Source organism: Lynx rufus, unplaced genomic scaffold, assembly GCF_022079265.1.
Source record: "Lynx rufus isolate CCGP_SWC_20201006 ecotype Redwood Valley unplaced genomic scaffold, mLynRuf1.p SCAF_3, whole genome shotgun sequence".
Classification (NCBI taxonomy): domain Eukaryota; kingdom Metazoa; phylum Chordata; class Mammalia; order Carnivora; family Felidae; genus Lynx; species Lynx rufus.
Genome location: NW_025814845.1, coordinates 74,569,577 through 74,591,764, shown reverse-complemented (window position 1 = coordinate 74,591,764; position 22,188 = coordinate 74,569,577). Strand labels below are relative to the sequence as shown.

The 22,188-nt window shown below is 36.2% G+C and overlaps 1 protein-coding gene and 1 pseudogene across 2 annotated transcripts in view; both read right to left on the bottom strand.

Annotated features, from left to right (window-relative positions):
* The window catches only part of GRID2 (glutamate ionotropic receptor delta type subunit 2), a 1,453,175-nt gene that overhangs the window by 533,690 nt on the left and 897,297 nt on the right, over positions 1 to 22,188 (bottom strand). For both annotated transcript variants that reach the window (XM_047091724.1, XM_047091725.1), the window contains 2 exons: positions 21,078 to 21,239; positions 3,829 to 3,948 (listed from right to left, as the gene is read on the bottom strand). In XM_047091724.1, coding sequence (XP_046947680.1) covers positions 3,829 to 3,948; positions 21,078 to 21,239 — 282 coding nt within the window. The remainder of the gene's footprint in view (positions 1 to 3,828; positions 3,949 to 21,077; positions 21,240 to 22,188) is intronic.
* LOC124520396 (DNA replication licensing factor MCM4-like) lies at positions 13,486 to 19,838 on the bottom strand (annotated as a pseudogene).

Below are 22,188 nucleotides of genomic sequence, written 5' to 3'. Positions count from 1 at the left end.
CACCATCTTTCCTATTCTCTCCCTCCATCACTCTGGAAAACAATGTTCTCCATGCCTAAAATTAAGCACTCCATCTAAATGGATCCAATCCTCACTCTTTCTCCCAGATCACTTTCTTTTTCAACAATCACCTTTCTTTTATCTTCTTTCTCTTCCTCTCTACTGGCTTAATCTAAACATTTAAACATACACAAATCTCTTACATTCTGAAAGTTTGCCCCCTCAACTTCATGCAGCCATTTAATGGCCACCGTTATAGCCAAATGGGTGGGCTAATACGATACTTACATTTACTTCCTTTGCTCATCACCTTCCTTTTTACTTTCAGACCTGTTTTTTCAACATATGGCATTACAACTCCACTGACATTTCCTTTAAAAGTGACAATAAATTGTAATCTTTTTTGAGGTAAAAGGCAAGTTCTGGATGTGTCACATCACTAACTCATACAGGTTGCCCCTACTTAAGAGTTTAGTGACACACCTGAGGTCACTGGGTTTTAAGTAGCACAATAATTTGAATAGCCTGACATTAGCAGCCTCATTTCTAGCCCATTTGCTTTACTGTCTCTCCTCAGTTACTAATGAACCTTGAGTTCCTAAATCCAATGGATTCTCTTCAGCCTTTATGCTACTGCTTTTCTGCTACAATGCTGGCCCCTCCTATTTCTTTAAACAAACTCTTCTTAGCTGCTATAATGATACGAATACTATAATTACCATCCTTGTGAATGCATACATATCTAATTATTAAATTGGGATAAGTGTTTATGTAAAACAGGGAAGTATTAGGGTTATAAGTCTTTAGGGAAGTTAATCATAACACTACATGAAATAGTTTACACAAAAGATATTGGAAGAAAGAAGAAATCGGGTGCAAAATGATTACGCCTAAATGTGGTGGTAATTATTGGGAGTAGAGTGGAAGGAAAACACCTAAGGGTTTAGAAGGAATTAAGTAATACTTGCATGAAGAGCCACCAAATGTACAAAATAATAGAATGTACAAAACAGTAGACTTAAAGGTAAATGTGTTAGTAAATAGTTTTCATATAAATACATGAAATGCTCTGAATTTTAGGAATGAAAGCCAAATTAGTGTCAAATAATTAATTATATACTTCTAATGAGAATTATGTATGGAACAAAAGGATGCAGAAAAGTTTAAAGTAAAAGGATAGTAAAAATAAATGCCACCCAAATAGTAACGGAAAGAAAGTTGGTTTAGCTCTATTAACAGTAGACAAGATATTTTTTAGGGAAGAAAACATTAATGCAAGTGCAAGTCTTCATAATATTAAAAAAACTTTTATCTATTTATTTATCTATTATTTATTAACTATTATCTATTTATTTATATAATAAATTTATATGTTTATTTTTGAGAGAGAGAGAAAGAGAGAGAGAGAGAGAATATGAGCAGGAATGGGCAGAGAGAGAGGGAGACACAGATCTGAAGCAGGCTCTAGGCTCTGAGCTGTCAGCACAAAGCCTGACTCAGGCTTGAACTCACAAACTGTGTGATCATGACCTCAGCTGAAGTCGGACGCTTAAATGACTGATCCACCCAGGTGCCCCTATAATAATTTTTAAAATGCTAATTACTACAAAAGCTTCAAAAATGAAAATAAGTTCAGATCCTGAAATGCTTCATATATTTAAAAAGATATTAGCAATTTTATGCTAATGTATAGAAAAAATAAAATATCATAAAAATAAAACTTTTTGAGTTGACAAAAATTAGAAAACTTGACTTTTATTTTTTTATTTATCATGGAAAGTAGAATCAGTCATTTAAAAAAATCCCACAAAGAAAATTCTAGGCCCAGTTGGCTTCATTACGATGACCTATCATCTATGTAGTATTCTTCCAATACTACATAACTCATAGAGAATAGAAAAAGAGGAAACCCTCTCCACCACATTTTATGAGGGCAATATAACCTTAGTATCAAAATTCATGTGATATATGACATCAACAAAAGAAAGGATAAAAAACATGATCATTTCAATAGGTGCAGAAATGGCATTTGACAAAGTACAACATCCATTCATGATAAAACTCCCAATAAAGTAGGTTTAGAAAGAACATAACTCAACATAATAAAGGACATATATGAAAAACCCACAGCTAACATCATCCTCAATAGGGAAAAAACTGAGAGCTTTTCCTCTATGGTCAGGAACAAGACAGGGATGTTCACTCTCACCACTGTTATTTAGTAGTACTGGAAGTCTTACCCACAGCAATAAGACAACAAAAAGAAATAAAAGGCATCTAAGCCACTGAGGAAGAAGTTAACTTTCACTGTTTGCAGAAAACAGTTTGCTGTTTCACTGTCTCTCTCTGTCCCAAAAATAAATAAACGTTGAAAAAAAAAATTAAAAAAAGAAATTCTACTCCAAACCCACAGAAATATACGCACAAGTTCTAGAGTATATATCCAAGATATATGTCTAAGAATATTTATAACAGCTTTGCTTGTAATAATCTAAAAATGGATAGACACCCACAGTTGATTGTGACACATTCACGTGGTAGAAAACAATACAGCAATCTAGAAATAAACTACAACTACATGTAATGACAAAAATGAATAACACAAACAGAATGCTGAACAGAAGCAAGAAAAGAGAATATATGCAATATTGAGTCCATTCATAAACTGAAATATTGGCAAAATTCAATTATGTTATTTAAGGATGCACATAGTGATAAAACTATATTTAAAATGTAAAGAAATGAGTATCATAAAATTCAGACTGATGGTTATACTGGTGAGAAGAGGGGTCAGGGATGTATCAGGGAGAAGTCTGTGGGGGTGTTTAGGATGCTTGATATGTTATAGTTCTTGACCATAGTAGTGGTGTTTCCTTTAAAATAATTCAATAAACTCTCATTGTGTTTTACGCAGTTTTTATGTCTCCTACATTTCACTATGAAACAATAATTAAAAACACATTAGCGTAGTTTCTACTCCTCTCTAGCATAAGTTTACTGGCAAATTTTTACTGCGGATTAGAATATAACTCCTAACTTTGTTTTGTCTATATTTCTGTGCAGCCTGCATGTCAGCACTGGAGAGAAACACCTACGGAAGAACCTCTTATTCTCAATTCAGCCACCTTTATACAGTTAGAAATTTACAGTTGTGAGCTCTGGAAGTGCACTCAATCATCTTAGATTTTTTCCTACCAAAATATATATAAAAAATGGCAAATCCCAACTATAGACAAGTAATTTCTACAGGGCCTTTTATATTTGTCCTTGAGAAAGCTATTGTACCAGTAGTTCATAAAACATCCCTTATTATCACTCACCTTCTTACATGTGGTCTGTGGTACAGAACAAGAGCGAATTTCCTACAAATCATTTTCTACTTATTACATGACAAGGATAGAATTTGAATTCTTGTAATGTCACTTTTTAGAGTAGACTTTCCTCTTACTATATGAAATTTATCAAAGCTCTCATTCTGATTTTGTGCATGTTCCAAGTTAAAAACCAAGAAGATATGCATTCTATAAATACTAAATCCACTATTTTGTAAAAATTATTATAATGAATAGAAGATGATGCTAGTTCCCTAGGAAACCATTAGATTACTTTTTTTCCTTTAATCATTCTAGGCCATAAATGGAATGCATTGCTTAATACTTCTGATAAGTATTTAACGTCATTTAAATGCGTAATTCTCCCCTTCCCCTTCTCTGTCAAACTACAATATGAACTTTAATACCTACTGTAACCATATTGCATGGAGTAAAATCAAACAAAATTATAGCTGCTTTAGGAAAAAAAAACATTTATCAATGTGTCTAGTCTTACTTTGCGAACACCTCGGCCAAGCTCTTCTCCATAGTTTGTTCCAAGAATTTCAAAGTGGACATTGGGATTTCCTCCATTATCTCCAAATTCTAGCTCTCCAGTCAACCCACTGACTCCACCCTAAAGGAGAGAAAAGATACTGATGTAAGATTTCAGAAGAAGTAAAATAATAACAACAACAACAATACTAATAATGAGGAAGAGGGGTGGAAAAGAAGGAGAAAAAGTAGCTGTAGGAACACTATTTCTATCTATAAAATCAATATATCAAGCACGCAATTATTAACAGGCTTTTTAAAAATAGGTGCACATAATAAATAGGAGAGCAACTGAAAGGTAACCTCAGGAATAACTTAATCCAATCTCATCCACATTATAAACAAGGGAATTTAGATCTAAAGAGTGAAATGACTACTCAAAATGACACCATGTTAGAACTGAGACTAAATTCTGGGGTTGGATTTTTGCCACCATATCTTATGAAATGCACAGATTCATTAGTCAGAAAACAAGATGCTTCTGGAGAGCATAAAATGTACTCTGGAGATAAGTTTTGACAATATTCTTTCTCTAGCACAATTCTATTCTAATTTGATCTAAAATTGTATCTGGGAATCTTAAAAGCCATGGTTTCTAACTGATTGGAGACATTTTTTTTCTTCTTTAAATATCTTTTCCAAATTAAAAAAAATTAAAAAGCTAAATTAGGCTTGAAATCTGTTTTTGCTCTTAAATAGTAATGCTGGCTGTTGAGATTCATTGGGAATTTCCAAACTTCATCTTTCATTCCACGTGACAGATGTTCATTTCCCCAACAGATGGCAATGTAGGTCATACTTCTCTCATTCTTGTTTACCACTCTTCTCAGTTTAGTTTATATGCCTTCACATTATTTAGAACTTTACAAATGAAAATCATATTCCAAATCACTCCTATACTAAAGCATTTTAACTTAGAATTTTAGCCTGATAATCACATTTATTTGGAAAAATTATGTTTGAAAATTGCTTCAATTATCACCTCTCTGATGCTGATACTTAAGTATATCTCATTTGCCATATCCTCTAACTCAACTTCCAGTCTTTTTTGGCAGGTTTTATTCTATTTGTTACAACTTCTATTTCATCTGTGTCTTGTAGGCCATCATATGACACTACATTCAAAACAGATATTCAATAAACCTTTGTTTACTCATTAATTTCAGTATTTACTTCATTTTTGCCACAGCGATAATCAACAAAACTGATTCTCCACTATTATTTTTTAATTTTTTAAAAATGTTTTTATTTTATTTTTGAGAGAAGGAGAGAGACAGGGTACAAGCAGGGGAGGGGCAGAGAGAAAAGAAGACACAGAATCCGAATAGGCTCCAGGCTCTGAGCTGTCAGCATAGATAGAGCCCGACATGAGGCTTGAACCCAGGAACTGCAAGATCATGACGTGAGCCGAAGTCAGATGCTTAACTGTTTGAGCCAACCAGGCAACCCACCACCAGTATTTTTTAATAAGCCAGCTTCTCTTTTATTATCTAGTTTTATTAATAAAAATATGTTGGATTTGATATGTCTATGCTCTTCTCATATGTGATTATGTTAATACCATGGATTTGGGAGTCGGGCTTCCTAAATTTGATAAATGGTGGCAGAATCTACTTGTTGGTGAACCTTGCTAAGTCATTTAATTTCATCTATGTCCCAGTTTCTACATCTGTTAAGTGGTAAAATAATAGTGCCTACCCCAGAAGATTATTATGTGTTTTATAAAACCATACCCATAAAGAATATAGAGAAGTGCTTGAAAAGTGGTGAGAATTTAATTGCTATCATCATCATCATCATCACCATCACGATTTCTACATGATTATTTCATTCTTTAATTTTAAAGACTTTCCAGTTCTTCCAGAAATTGTAGGCATACTCCTGATCTTTTTCAGCTAGTTTGCAACCCTAAGGTTTCAAAATTTCATTATATGCTTAAATCTTAACATGTTTTTGGGAATGGTTTTTGCAAATTTTGACTCAATTACATTTCACTGATTAGTAATTGGGGGAAAAAAGTGTTAAAGCAACTGGTCTAAAATCCCATCCACTTCTTCTACTGTTACATGTGTTGAGGAGGTGAGTGGTGCAGGCCAGGGGGAGAAAAAAAAAAGAAAGGAGGTTGCCTTTGTCAACCAGACCTCCAGGTAGAGACTAGTAATATTTAGTAGGAAAAAGAGTCTGTATCTATAAAAGTCCTTAGCAGGATGTCCTGTGTAGTAAATAAACTCAGGATCTGTAGAATAATTGCTTATGGCTGCCAGAAAAATGTCCTAAAGCTTTACACTTACTAGAGTAAAAATGGAGATATTTCATAGTGTAAATTATGTGGGGTAAACCAATAAAACACAGAGTGTACGTGTCCAATGTGGGAAGAAAGGATTTGGAGAGCCATGTAGAACACCCCACAATCTCTCTCCTCTGTGTCTCTTGACTGCCTGTATCTTTGATATGGGTAAATTAGTCCATTATTGCAAGCCAGGTTGATGCTATATGTTTACTAAGTAATAACATCTCAACTAACCAAATTATCACTTAAGAATTTAAAGACTGGGGTAAGTACAGTGGATCTTATTATCAGTAATATCTCTAAATGGCAAACACTGTAGGAGTCTGACTGACAAATATAACATATTTTTACACATAAGTTCAAACTGTTGGTTTTCAAAAATCTTATTAGAGATTTTCTTGTCTTCTTTCACACATCTACACCAATAATATCTCCTAATTAGACAAGAGTTTAAATTTCTGTCTTAGTACTTATTTCTAGGGAAAAGAACAAAAATATTATAACTAAGTATGATTGCTACATTGCAAAAATGCTATACTCCTGACATTTTTAGACTTTTGAGCACTAAACAGTCTAGCACTATATTACTATTACTCCCAATCAATACTCACGTGGTCACTCTAGGCCAGTGTTTTTATCCCTAGTTTATATCTGGTCCTGAGCAAGTTAGTCCACTTACATTGTATACATGGTACAAAACACACACACACACACACACACACACACACACACACACACACACAAATCAAGGGACCTGCATTTAGTTAACTGTGGCCTCCACTTACCTTGTTCACCTTTTGACTCTGTAATTTATCTTCCTTATGTTCCATTCTTAATGAGATGTTAGCATGTGTAATCAGTAAAACCTTTCCTCATGAAGACATAAGGGATGCTTGAGAGGTTGGTATTTCAAGCAAATAAACCCTTTAATTGAAGCCCTTTGTTATCTGGCCCAATCTTAACCTCTCTGATTTTTTATTGCTTAAGTCTATTCCCATGCTTTTGAGCTTTTTATTTTTATTTTTTCATCTATCCTCAGATCAACTTTGAAAACTGAGCCTTGATAAAAATATGTGCTGGCCAGGTGGTAATGAGCAGTCATTATCTTTGTACGTGCACAGTTGCATTTTTTATCTCTTTGGTGATGCAGCAGATTCTACACAGAAGAAACTCATGGGACACTGATAGTATGAACAACACATACAAGCAATTTCTACATGTCCTTTAACTGGACAGTAAAAATTGCTGCCAGTGTAAACCTTTTTTAAAATATCAAGTGAAACTGGTCTGGATTTCATCCTACCCAATCTTTATAGAAATACCAGTGGGTATCAGATATAGAAAGGAGAAAGGAAGAAAAATAAAATAAGGAGAATCAAAAGTTAGGAATAATTTACCACTGGATCACTGGTTGCTCAAAAGGCAATAGTTTGTTTTTCTCCTATAGATAGGGTATGCTGGGGAAAAAAAGAAGAAAAAAATATTTGCTAAGAATTTATGTGTCTCTATTACAAAGCTGAAAGAATTTTTCCTATGCTTGAACTGCACGGTAACTTAGAGATACTTTTGGAGGATCATCTGGAACATCAAATATTTATGATACTCATCTAATTTCCTTATACATATTTCTAGATTCCTTAGAATGTGCAGACATGTTTGGTAAACAAGAACACCCTGTAAATAAACAGGAGTCCAAAAAGGCAGAGAACACACTGAAAGATGCCAGACACAGTGCTGTGCCCTGGTGCCCTCATGTCTCATAAGTTAATTTCAGAGAGAAAAATCCCTGACAGAAGGAAAATACTACATTTTTACCCAGAAAAGAAACATAATGGTAGATAAATACTACAATATAAGACGAAGAAAACCACAAAAAAATTAAAACGAAAAATAAAAACTTCACTGGTGTGAAATGTTTAGGAAAATTTGAAGTTGCCATATAACATTTCTACGTGTATATATGTGCGTATATGTGTACATATGTGTATTTACATATGTATACATTCAAATATTCATTCATAGTAGATACTTGGAGCAAACTGAGAGTAAACAGGATATTACTAGTAATCTGATCATGCTACCTTATCTTACAGGAAAAGAAACTGAAGTCCAGACCAGTTATTTGAGGAGCCTGAACTGAATCCTCTACCCTGTGCTTCATACCTTTTCCTCTAGACTATATAAACTGTGCGTCCAATGTAATGTATGTATATCACAGTGGACTTATATAAACTGTGTGTCCAATATAATGTATGTATATCATAGCGGACTGCTCAAAAAATCCACTATATTTTATACACTTCAAATGCCCTAAAGCCAGAGAATATATTGACAAGTCCACAAGAAGCCCTATTTTAAGGGCACACGCTGCATTTTAAAAGTTCTGGTGGCCAAAAATAAGTTTATTTGCACACGTTTTATAAAAAGGCCATATTATATTCCAAGTCAATACTGTTGCTGGTAAGTCAGATTATGATTTCCTAAATTATCTCTCTCTTCTCCAGGTTCGTAAATTCTATATGGCACACAAAAAACAAAGTAATACGTTTCCATTCCTCTAGGTTTACAAATTAAATAACAATAACAACAAAATCTCCAACTTATTAGAGTTATTTTTCTCCAAGCCAGATGCCTAGAATCTTCTTTTGTCCCCTCACATTTATGTTAAATCACCAAATCTTATTTCAATCACCTAAATCTCTCTCAAAGACATCTATTTCTATCCATCCCCATGACCATCGCCCTTAGTTTCCTTCAAGTTGGAGCACCAGCCTCTTTACTGGAGTTTTCTCATCCAGTCTGTATTGGTCCAGTGGCAGCTGCATCGTGGATTCTCCACTTGGCAGCCACTGAGTGATATGATTTTGTCACTCCTGCTCCCATTTAATATACCTCAGTAGCTTAACCTTACCCCTTGAATAAAGTTTAGGAAGTTTAACGTGGTTTTCCCTTCATGATCTTTCCCTGTCTACCTTATTTTAGCTAATAAGGAACCGTGTCCCTACTCTACATTTATTCTTACCCCAGTCTTATTCCAGGTGCTTAAATGTGCAAAGCACTCTTTCCTCCAATCCTGAGACAACTCTGTTGCCCTTGCATGAAACATTCTTCCTCCCCATTCCTGGAATACTCTCCTTTTCTTTTCTTGGCTAATAACTACTCATGTTACATGTTTCCACTTATCTGTCATTCTTATACCTAAGTAGGTCCTCCAGTCACATATTTCCAGAACAGTTGGTGTTTCCCCTTTTGTAGAATTGATCACACTCGTACTATTTTTAATACTTCTATTTTCCTTCCTTATTTTGTGATCTCACGGTACAGCATATGGTAGTGCTCAGTAAATATTTGTTGAATGAATACATTACCATATAAGAATTAGAATAAATTCAATATTTTTTTCCATTTCAAAGAATACTTTTTTAAAAATGTTTATTTATTTTAAGACAAATGAGAGACAGACAGAGAGAGAGAGAAGAGAGAGAGAGAGAGAGGAGGGGCAGAGAGATAGGAGAGAGAGAATCCCAAGTAAGCTCCACGCTGTCAGTGTGGAGCCTGATTCAAGGCACAATCTCACCAACAATGAGTCGTGAGCAAAGCCGAAATCAAGAGTTGGCCGCTTTACCACCTGAGTCACTCAGGTGCTTCAAGAATACTTTAGATATCAACATGCATCAAGATCTCTTTTAGGGACACTTTTAGTGTGGAGCCTGCTTGGGATTCTCCCTCCCTCTCACTCTGCCCCTCCCTTGCTCACACATGTGCACTGTCTTTCTCAAAATCAATAAACTTAAAAAAAAAGATCTCTTTTAGATAGATTTGGTACCAATACAAGAAAATATATTGGTACTAAATGATTTTAGATAGTGACACAAGTGTTGATATGTTCTATTTTCTCACATTTCGTATTTAAAAAAAATCACCATTAGGGCGCCTGGGTGGCTTAGCTGGTTAAACGTCTGACTTCAGCCCAGCTCATGATCCCACAGCTTGTGGATTCGAGCCCTGCATCAGACTCTGTGCTGACAGCTCAGAGCCTGGAACCTGCTTTGGATTCTGTGTCTCCCTCTCTCTCTGCCCCTTCCCCACTCATGCTCTGTCTGTCTGTGTCTCTCAAAAATGAATAAATGTTAAAAACAAAATTTTTAAAAATCACCATAAAGCATTTAGCAGAAACTGATCAATTATGCCAATGCAGAAGTATTTGATTTAAGGATCTATCAAATCTTGGTTGTCTTACTCATGTAGAACACACAAAATGTCAGTGCTTTTATATGTAATCACATATTTTGAGTGTAATATTTTTCTTAGTTTTTTTAATTAAACAAATTTGAATTTTTGAAAAATTTTTTTAATATATAAACCTTTTCTTTCTAAAACTCAGGTCTCTTTTTAATATATAAGCCTTTTCTTTCTAAAACTCAGGTCTCATCTTTGTCATATCCATGTTCAAAAATTCTTTAGGGTCTTTTACTCACCTACAAAATAAATTCCTTTCCTCTATATCTTTCCAGTCTACACTAGTCTCTCTATGCATTTCATCCACTCTGGTAAGTTAGTCAATTATTGTCACTGTCCACATGATTTATTCAAATAGATATGTCAGCGAGAGTGCTCCTACCACCTGCCATGTCCTCTTCTCCATAGCTTTACATACCTTACACCTGTTAATTTTCAAGTTCCCGTTAATATGCTACCAGTTTCATGAAAATTTTCTCATCTCTTTTCTGTGTTTTGGGTCGGGTTCCCAGGGAAATAGCTCTGAAATGATTTGCTTGTCTGCAGGAGGTTACCAGAAGTGCTCCTAGGAAAAGCACTTGCAAAGGAGTACGAGAATAAGGGACACAAAGGGAGAGGTGACACAGTGATGGAAATACAGCAACAGCTGAGGTGATGCCATGGCCAGTCTGTAGTAAAATAACTTTTCGATGTTATTCCACTTGGAGGCATGGAACTCAGACCATTGTGCAATGACCAGTCACTGGATGCATGCAATTCCAGGAAGGGAGTGGAACAGCTCCCTGCTGCCCAGAGCAGTTCCTGCACAGAGGCTAGGTGTCAGCCTTCCCAGGAAGGAGCACCTCAGCTGAGAAATGGGGGTCTGCACAGTACGCTCTAAGATTCCACGGGGTTCTATTTTTGCCATGCTTGGGGCCTTTTGTTGTCTCTCACCTTAGAGTACAGCTGTTTGCATAATAATGCCATATTCACTACTAGGCTCTAAATTCTTTTTTGGATAATCACATAAAAGAGTTTGAATAATACATTCCACACTACAGACATTTGATAAATGTCTGTTAAAGGAGTGATAAATACATGAATGAACAGACTGTACTCTTGGAAGCTGAATCAACATTAAAAATAAGAAAAAATAGAAAATCATCGCTGTTTAATTTTAGAACAAGTCTGTAAATAAAAATACTCTGCCCACATTGCCTGGGTGTAATATTATTCCAGAGTCTAAGGAAGGTGGTATATTTGTATGGATTAAACTGGTTTCTAAATGTCCCTGGTTTTCAAACTGTGTTTCTAAGAACCAGTTGTGGTGGGAGTCTACCTGGGGAGGTCCTCCCCACTCTCTTCCAGAGCTGCTCAGCTTTTGTTTTACTTATTATTTAGTTTAAAATGTTTGAAAGTTTTCTCTAGGATATATAACATCAACAAGTCTAAATTATACAACATGAAGAGTCCTTACCAAAATATATATTCCAATTAAATGTAGCTTCTCATAATAAAGAATGCATATGTGTGCTAACAAACGTTTTGTCACAAGAGCTTTTAAAAATGCAGTCACTCATCAATTCAACTCCAAATTCAAGGCATTTGAAAAAGCCACATTGACAGACACTAAGATATTGTTAACATAATATTTGCACATGGTACTTACAGCTTTGATTTCTTGGGGTGTGTGTTTTCTTTAGTCAAATGAATCTGACAGTAGTGAATAAAAGCTACCATTATGAACAAGAAAAAGGGTCAATGGTATGGTATACAGAACACAAGGCTGGAAGCCAAACAACTTGGTACTGAAACTAATTAGCTTTGTAAACAACCCTTAATAAGTCATTTAATTTTTCTGAGGTTCAGTTTTCTCCATCTTAAAATTGGGGAAGGGTTAACTTTATTTGACCTTGCTACTCTAAAATTGTAAGGGTTACTAATGAATTCTAAAAATTAAAAAAAAAAAGTAAAACAAAACGTATTGGAAAGGTACACTCTTTATCTAATTAAAAAAATATCTTTTCAGGGGTTCCTGGGTGGCTCAGAGCATCCGACTCTTGGTTTCGGATCAGGTCACAATCTCATGGTTTTTGAGTTTGACCCTCTGTGTTGGCCTCTGCGTTGGCAGCACAGAGCCTGCTTAGGATTCTCTCTCTCTCTCTCTCTCTCTCTCTCTCTTTCTCTCTCTCTTTCTCTCTCTTTTTCTCTCTCTCTTTCTCTCTGACCCTCCCCCACTCAACACTGTCTCTGTCTCTCTCAAAATTAATACAAAACTTAAAAAAAGAATTAAAGATATCTTTTCAAATACTACCTTTGATATATTTAATAGCAAAATACTTGTGGCATATTTATAAAACTAAGATTCTATTTACTATCAAAATTATGGAAGTTTAGAAGTGGAAGCTAAAGCAGTTAGCCAAGAAAAGTTTTATTTTATTATTTTTTAAATTATCTCTATAACTTACTTAGAAAAAAAAAGTTTTGCATATTACAATAAAGTGGCAGACATTAACCTAGAACTCGATCACTTCCAATCATTAATTCCATAAGAACTAGCTTCTAGAAGGAATTATGTTTGACTGCTATAACAGGGAAAAAGGCTCTGGTTTAAAGTCTTATCTCATATTACATAAATCCCTAGCATATGGATGCTTGCTATTAGAGAGTTTAGCAGAAAACCGAAACCAAAACCAAAAACACCAAACAAACAAACCAACCAACCGACCAACAAACAAAAAACACCCAGACTGCCATCTTCAAAAACACTGACATCCTGCTATCCGTATATATGTACAGATTAAAAGCCCTGGTGCTAAAAATGTCATGGCAAGAAAATAATTTCTACTGTGTATGTTGCAAATTGGCACCATGTTTTTACTCAAAATGTGTGTGTGGGGGGTAATGAAAACATACACTTTATGAAAACACACTTTACTAAGAAAACGGAACCCAAGTTAAAACATTTTTATGGAGCCAGATAATGATCTTAATCTATTTCTGCTGATGGCTGCAGCAGCAGCCGATCGGCCTATATACCAAACATATATGGATGCAAATGCAATGCCCAAGTGCAGACAAGCCAAACACACAGCACTATTCACAAAAGATTCAGAGCAAGCAAACAGCTTTTCTAGTCACTGTCAAGACGTCATCATCAGACAAAGCACGAAGTGCTTCGTCAAACATATCTTTGGTAATTGCTATGTCAGAGTGTCCTTGAATATCTTCAAAAAGTTGTGAGTATTTTAGAGCTGATGTTCTTACATAAAATAAGTTTTTTCAGTGCTTCAGCTAACTCTTCTTTCCATTTCGGAGAGATGGCACTCATTTCTGTAGTAAGAAGAGATACGTCCACAGTGCCAGTCCAGGGTTTCTGCTAAGTGAACTCATGAGTCCAGCTATCAAAAGTATACAGAAACCATTCCTCAGCTACTACCAATCTTCTGCATCCTCCTCAAGTCTACATAAGCCTGGATGAGAGCCTGACTGGCTTCCTGGCTCAGCCAAGACACGACGGTTCTGTGAGCATAAGCAATGTAATTCTTCAGTGCCGCCATGTTTGTGAACCTCTTCTCCACTTGCTCCTTGCTCTGGTAGTACAGAGCCACACGGTGGTGAATCAGATCCTTGTCATAGGCTTCATCCTGCGGGTCCAGGATGAGGAATATCGAATCAAACCTTGATAAAAATACGTGAGGTAGCTGTATATCACCAATGGTTGTGTTTTTTAGAATTCCACTGAGACTCCATAGAATTTGCTGCTGCCAGGATAAGGGTGCATACATTGAGCTGACCAATAATCCCAGCTTTTGCAACAGAGTCAGTCATCCCATGACTTTGTACAATGCTGATCTTGTATTTTCATTTATCTTCACAAACTTATCAATACAGCAGATGCTACTGTCACTCAGGACAAAGGTACCAGTTTCAGGCCCACTTGCCTTATCTCAAAGTCATTCTATATATATATATATATATATATATATATATATATATATATATACCGTTAGTTGGTCCTAGGAGACGGGGTTGTACACATGCAGAAGCTGGAACTTACTAGTCTTTGGGTCACCACACATCAGGATGTTGTTCTCAGCACAAAGTCTGACCCTTCCCATGTGACTAAAATCTTTCCTTTTTCTAAGGAAAAGCTGAAGCAAGATTCCCCCCTTTTTAAATCCTCATGTTCTTACAAGCTTGGAGCTGAGGCTGAATCAAGGATCTCATGAATGCCTTCTTTTTTTGTAAAGTTCTTTGTGCAATTCCACATGCTTCTCTGAAAAAGTTTCTGTTCTATATCTTCATCTACTTCTTTATGCAAATGTTCTGCATCAATTTTCTGATAATAAATGTCATCAATGTGGATTTTGTAGACAGACTTCACATTACTCACTCTTAATTGACTCAGTAAGTAACATTACAGATAGATGTCTGTAATGTTTACTTTGTCCCCAGGTTGAACCTTGCCAACAAGTTCATTGTGAGCAAAAAGGATGGCAGTGTGAGGCATTTGCCTTGCAGGCATATTTTCAGGAGACTCTTGAAGTTTGATCATCTGCTTTCCTGAGAACACTCAGGAGAGTGTGGTTATGGGTGAGCACTCACCCACATGGGGCTCAGTGATTAAGCCACGGTCCATCTCCACCAAGGCAGTGGAGGGGGGGGGTGCACACCTGGCATTGCAAGAAGGACTTCTGCATCTGGAAGCAGCTGCGACATCCTAATCAACATGCCACTCATGGTGATAGACTGGTTAATCTTCAAGTTCAGGTTTCTCATGTAATTAGTCTTCCACACATTAAATCTGATGTTCTAAGATTGAGTCAGGTAACTGTCAAAGAAGATCTCATTGATAGCCATGCTAAAGTTGAGTGGCAGATGGGCTGTCTGTATAGATTTTTGCAAATGATTTCATTTGTTCACAGTTTAAACTTTAAGATGACTCCTCACATGATTATTTTGAGCATCTTTTCATGTGTCTTTTAGCCATTTGGATGTCTTCTTTGGAAAAAATGTTTATTCATGTCTTCTGCCCATTTTTTCACTGGATTATTTGTTCTTCAGGTGTTGAGTTTGGTAAGTTCTTTATAGATTTTGTATACTAGCCCTCTATCTGACACGTGATTTGCAAGTATCTTCTTCCATTCCATCGGTTGCCTTTTAGTTTTGTTGGTTGTTTCCTTTGCTGTGCAGAAGCTTTTATCTTGATGAAGTCCCAATAGTTCATTTTTACTTTTATTTCCCTTGTCCGTGGAGATGTGTCGAGTTAGAAGTTGCTGCAGCCCAGGTCAATGAGGTTGTTGCCTGTTTTCTCTTCTAGGGTTTTGATGGTTTCCTGTCTCACATTTAGGTCTTTCATCCATTTGAATTTATTTTTGTGTATGGTGTTAAGAAAGTGGTCCAGTTTCATTCCTCTGCATGTTGCCATCCAGTTCTCCCAGCCCCATTTGCTACAGAGACTGTCTTTTTTCCACTGGATACTCTTTCCTGCTTTGTCAAAGATTAGTTGACCATACATTTGTGGGTCCAAATCTGGGTTCTCAATTATATTCTATAGGTCTATGTGTCTGTTTTTGTGCGAATACCATGCTGTCTTGATGATTACAGCTTTGTAGTAGAGGCTAAAGTCTGGGATTGTGGTGTCTCCAGCTTTGGTTTTCTTTTTCAACATTACTTTGGTTATTAAGGGTATTCTGTGGTTCCATACAAATTTTAGGATTGCTTGTTCTAGCTCTGAGAAGAATCCACATTGTGATACCACCTCACATGGGTCAAAGTGGCTAAAATTAACAATTCAGTAAACAAGAGATGTTGGTGAGGATGTGGAGAAAGGGGAACCCTCTTGCATTTTTGGTAGAAATGCAGACTGGTGCAGCCACTTTAGAAAATAGTGTGGAGGTTCCTCAAAAAATTAAAAATATAATTACCCTACAACCCAGCAACAGCACTGCTAGGAATGTATCAAAAAGATACAGGAACGTTGATTCATAGGGGTGCATGTATCCCAAGTTTACAGCAGTGCTATCAACAATAGCCAAATTATGGAAAGAGTCCAAATGTCCATCAACTGATGAATAGATAAAGAAGATGTGTTTCATATATGTGTGTGTGTGTATAATGCATATATATGTTAATATATATATATAAAATATATATACACATATATACACACACAAAGGAATACTATTCAGCAATAGAAAAGAATGAAATCCTGCCATTTGCAACAATGTGGATGGAACTTGAGGGTATTATGCTAAATGAAATAAGTCAGTCAGAGAAAGACAGATACCATGTTTTCACTCATGTGTGGAATTTGAGGAACTTAACAGAAGACCGTGGGGGAGGGTAAAGAAAAAAATAGAAACAAAGAGGGAGGCAAACCATAAGAGGCTCTTAATAACAGAGAACAAACTGGGGGTTGGTGGGGTGGGGGCAGGGAAAGGGGGTGATGGACATTGAGGAGGGCACTTGTTGGGATGAGCACTGGGTGTTGTATATACGTGATGAATAACAGAAATCTATTTCTAAAGCTAAGAACACACTGTATACACTGTATGTGAGCTAACTTGACAATATATCAGATATATAAAAATTACATGACTCCCCAGTTATATCAATATCCCTATCACTGCATGCACAAAGGCCCAGCAATATCTATGGCAACATTTTCTTCTTTATCCAGACAGTCAATAAAATGTTGAAGAAATCCCCTTAAATTTTCTTTGCACATTGCCATATTTATGTATGTTGCTCAAATCACAAGTTTTGGCCTAGAGACTGCTCACCAGCCACTGTATCTCTGTTGCTGGCTCATCCTGCAAATTCACCTACAAACATTTTCATGTAGATCCCCACATCAGGTCTCTGCCTCCGATGTGCCACTAACATCACAGCTTAAGGTTCCCTCTTCCCAAGAGCTGGAAGTGCCACATGTGAGTGGTGAATTAGCATTAAAACTAAGATGAAGAATTGAAGAATGCATCAGATGAGAGCTGGAAAATACTGTGTCCTGCATGTCAGGGTTCTGCAGGTCAGCTCTAGGCCAGGTTGGTGTCAGTTGCATCTCTTCTGTAGAGGTTGAATCCTCACCTCTATGTCTCAGAGAAAGATATGACCTGATATCGTCACCTCAAGCAGGGAAAAGTGGCCACCTCTGAAGTACACAGAGCTCTATGGTGTACCTGACAGCCCCCAAGAAAAGTTTTTTAAAAGTTCAAAAAATACATAAAATATTAGAATTAGGTGACAACATTAATTTTACTTGAGGATGGTATCAATGTCCACTTGAAAAGACAAGAGAATAAACTACAAAGAAAGAGGTGAGAATCAGGACTCAAGTTTCAAGAGTTGATCAGCTTAATCACCAAATATATCAGACATCAACCACTACCTTACATACCTACAATATGTAGTTTGAAAACATAATGGAAATAGATTACATTCATGATAGTGTCACACCTGCAGATATACATAATCAAAACTTCATAAAATTTTAGGAGAAATACAATGAAAATATGTATGAAGGACACTGTAAGTCTTTACTGAGGGCTATAAAAGATGACTATATGGATAGATACCATGTCCATGGATAGGTAGACCCAATATTTTACAAAAATATCATTTTCTCAAAAATAATCTAAAAATTCATATAAATAGCATGGCTTCAAGGTCACTGATAATACCGTGGAGAAATAAACATTTGAGAATTAGCCTCTTTTTTTTTAAAGAAGAGAAATGTGGAAGTACCTATTCTATCAATTCATAAAATAAATTGTAAAGCTTCAATTTATGGAAACCGCTATCTGCCCCTGTATAAATGTTCTGGATATTTACAGTACTTATGTCACCTGCATTGCTTTTTTATCTCTTTTGTCTCACCCCGGTAAAAAGAATAGAAATTAATTAAGGGACAGACCCTCATTCTTTCACTTCGTTGTCTCCATGCAGTAGCACAGAGGCTTTGTAAAGTATATACAGCATGCCTTTCATAGAGACACGCAGGGGTTATTTGAATGTAATTAAAAATTTTATTACTAGAATATTCCCACTGTAATAAGGAGCCTGACCTCATTTGTGATGTTTGGCTGCTGATTTCTTTCTAAGCTTTGGTCTCCCTTTCCCCTGTGGCTCCACATTTGGACAGGCTGATCAACAAAGCTCATCCCGCAACTTTTTGTCTGATACCAGTTGGAAATTTAAGCCTTGAAAATCTCTAGCCCAAGTAAATGGGAACTTTCCCCAGTCCTACTTCCTAGTCACTACCTGGGCCCAGCCCACTCCTGCTGCTTGGTCAAGCCAGCCTGGACATTCCTGAGCCCACTCTGCTCTCCTGGGAGTTCCTGTATGAGTAGTAATCTTCTCTCAAAATTTTTTGGTATGTGGAGTATTATCAGCCTTGGCATCTGAATGGGATGACCAGAACACTCATATGAGGCAAAGTTATGACTGGAAAAAAAAAAAACTCCATTTTTTTTTAAGTCAATTTGAAATGTGGAACATAATGAAACTGAGCATGTGACTCTTGCTTTTGGGGTCGTGAATTTAAGTCCCATGTTGGGCATAGAGTTTACTTAAAAAATAATGTAACTTGGGGCGCCTGGGTGGCGCAGTCGGTTAAGCGTCCGACTTCAGCCAGGTCACGATCTCGCGGTCCGGGAGTTCGAGCCCCGCGTCAGGCTCTGGGCTGATGGCTCAGAGCCTGGAGCCTGTTTCCGATTCTGTGTCTCCCTCTCTCTCTGCCCCTCCCCCGTTCATGCTCTGTCTCTCTCTGTCCCAAAAATAAATAAACGTTGAAAAAAAAAAAATTAAAAAAAAAATAATGTAACTGAATATCTGCAATGACATATATCATTCAAACTTAGTCTTTAAATACACTGAATGGATATATTTCTTTAAAAAGCATCATTAGGCTGAAAGCTCACCAGGACAAATATATAAATATTCCCCCCAAATAAATGTCATAATTATCATATTATTGTTTTGATTATACATTTTCCAGCAGCAACATTTTATATATTGAACTATTCCATAAGAACTACCTACATATTATGGTATCTTTATTTCCTTTCCGCTAATACTTTCACTAAGTAAGTATCTCCTAAGCAATCTCCCAAACTATTATTCTGTCTTTGTGAGAAGGCTTCAGAAGAATGAATATATTCAAGTTCCTGCATCCTAGCCAAAGCCTGAACTAATAAGTTGGCAGGATCAGAATCATGTTCAACAACTTCCCTTGGATTCATACCTGCCAAATCTCTACATGGACAGATAGGGAGATCTTGGCAACACCTTGAGTTTAGATTTGACTTATTCGTATTTTAGTTGAAATATCTTACTCTGCCAATACATTCAATGCATTTGATTTTCAAGCACTTCTGCTGATAAGTGCCTAAATTCTCATTAAAGCGATTCTTTTTACAAAAAGGAAACATACCAAGAGAAAGATCCAGGCTATTCTCCATTTGCAACATTTCTTTCTTCCACTTCTGTTTTTTTGTACCTCTAGTTCACTTCTAATGATAGATGTTTAGGTTTTTCTCTGGCTTTTCTAAATGCATTCACATTTCTTTCAACTAGCTATTTCTTTTTTTGTTTCACGAGAGGAAGGCAAACACGTGCAGAGAGGAAAAGGATGGGTAAAATAAAGAACATAAACTTCTAAATGTCTGTCTTCTTTGTGTAAAGGGTACAGGAGCCATTTGTTTGTTTTATTAATCATTTCATTTTAAATCCAAGAAGCTGTGTGAGACAGACAGAAAATGCCAGCAAGGATGACATGACAAAGAGGCTAATAAACTGCAGAATTGCTCAAACCATTGAGAGAAGCCTAACAGCATAAAGTGCCTCCTGGGAACGGAGCAGGTACTGAGCCAGAGCGGGTCACAGCCAGGCTAAACACCACACTGACAGTGAGGAAGGAGAACACACCAGATAGCTAAAATAGTTCCTAAATGCTGCAAAATAGTACTGCTTATGAATTATATCTTGATTATAAGATAAATTAAAGATCATTGCTTCTAATGTCTTACCATGTATCATGTAATTGGAAAACAGTGACGGCTTGTGTTTATTTTTTTCGGTTCATGGCGTATTTAAATTTTTTTTTAATGTTTATTTATTTATTTATTTATTTATTTATTTAGAGAGACAGAGTGTGAGCAGGACAGGGGCAGAGACTGAGGGAGACACAGAATCTGAAGCAGGCTCCAGGCTCTGAGCTGCCAGCAGAGTCCGACGCGGGGTCTGAACTCACAAACCAGAGATCATGACCTGAGCCAAAGTCAGACGTTTAACCGACTGAGCCACCCAGACGCCCCGATGGTGTATTTTAAAGAAAACAAACAAACAAACAAACAAACAAAAACAAGTATTTGTATTTGTCACAGGCACCAAAATAATTTGAGTATTTCTAATACTAATGGTATAACAAATACAATTCAAATAATTTCAACCACTAACTATACTCGTGTAATATATCCTTACAAATAGGTAACGGCTCCTTGTTTTATACATGCATGTGACTTTCTGACCTTGTTGTTGTTGTTGTTTTTAATATTTACTCATCTATTACACTGTTTTGTGCTTTGGACTGACAATGTTGGTGACAAAAAACATCCTTTTGAAAGATATGCCCTCAAAAATGATTTATTGTATCCCTTTACATGAAAATTAAGGAGAGTGAAACGTTAGTCACAAGTTACCTTCTTGATAGTCTCCAGCATGGAACGCCCTCCCTGCCAGGGCTTAGAGTTCTTTCTGATGCATGACAAACTTGCCATGCTGTGCCATTTTCGGTCCTCCAGTTTCTTATGAAAAGCATTAGCAAGCAGAAGCACCGTGTCATATATGTAAAGGTTTGAAATCTGAAAAGACATTAGACAGTAATCATTAGACTCACTGATGCCAACCATCAAGAATTAGGAGAAAATCATCAGCTCTGCTGCCTCTGTTCATGTCATAGATGGCTGGTTTACTGGGTTATTTATTAAGCAAAAGGTTTCTTTTTTTCATTTCCTGGGCAATTTTGCCGTTGACAATGAAGTCTTGTCTGATTGTATGCCTCAATTGCTTTTTCAGCTTATTTAGGTGTGAAAGAGAAGATAAAAAAGAAAAGTTTCGACAGAGGCAAGGCTGTTAGTGTCAGACCTTAGAAAATCACTGGCCCTTATTTCTTTCTGAAGAGGTAAGGATCTAATGGCTTCAGATTGGAAGGGCAAACTGAATAATACATTTTCTGAATATGTCAAGTCTTTGCATTCTGATTATTCAGATGGAGAAATATCAACTCGATCTTACATATAAAATAAGTGTCATAGGTGCTAAAAAAAAAAAAAGAAGAAGAAGAAGCAGCAGCCATGTGTGTATATGTGCATGTCTATGGGGATGTGGTAATGAAAAAAATGAGAAAACGCATGGCCATTGATAAAATTACAATTATCAAGGATCTACACAACATTATCTAGGTATACACATGCATTCTAATTCATTAACATGACAGATACCATTATAAATAAGTGACCATATAAATAAATATAAATAACTGTGAATATGTATTTAAATTAATGCTTTCTTCTTAAAGCAATCATGTTATTATTTTCCTTCTATATAAATTGCAAAAAAGGTCATGAAAATTGTCACTGTGATCTGTTGCATTCTTACACTTACTCTTGACAGAACTAATATCTATGCTGTCATTTGTAGAAGGTGTTTATTTTTCAAAGAAATTAGAACTTATTTAGAAAACATAAACATCAAGAGATATCCAAAGTCAATAAAGGCTGTTAGATGTTTTATTATTACTCCTCTGAAAGA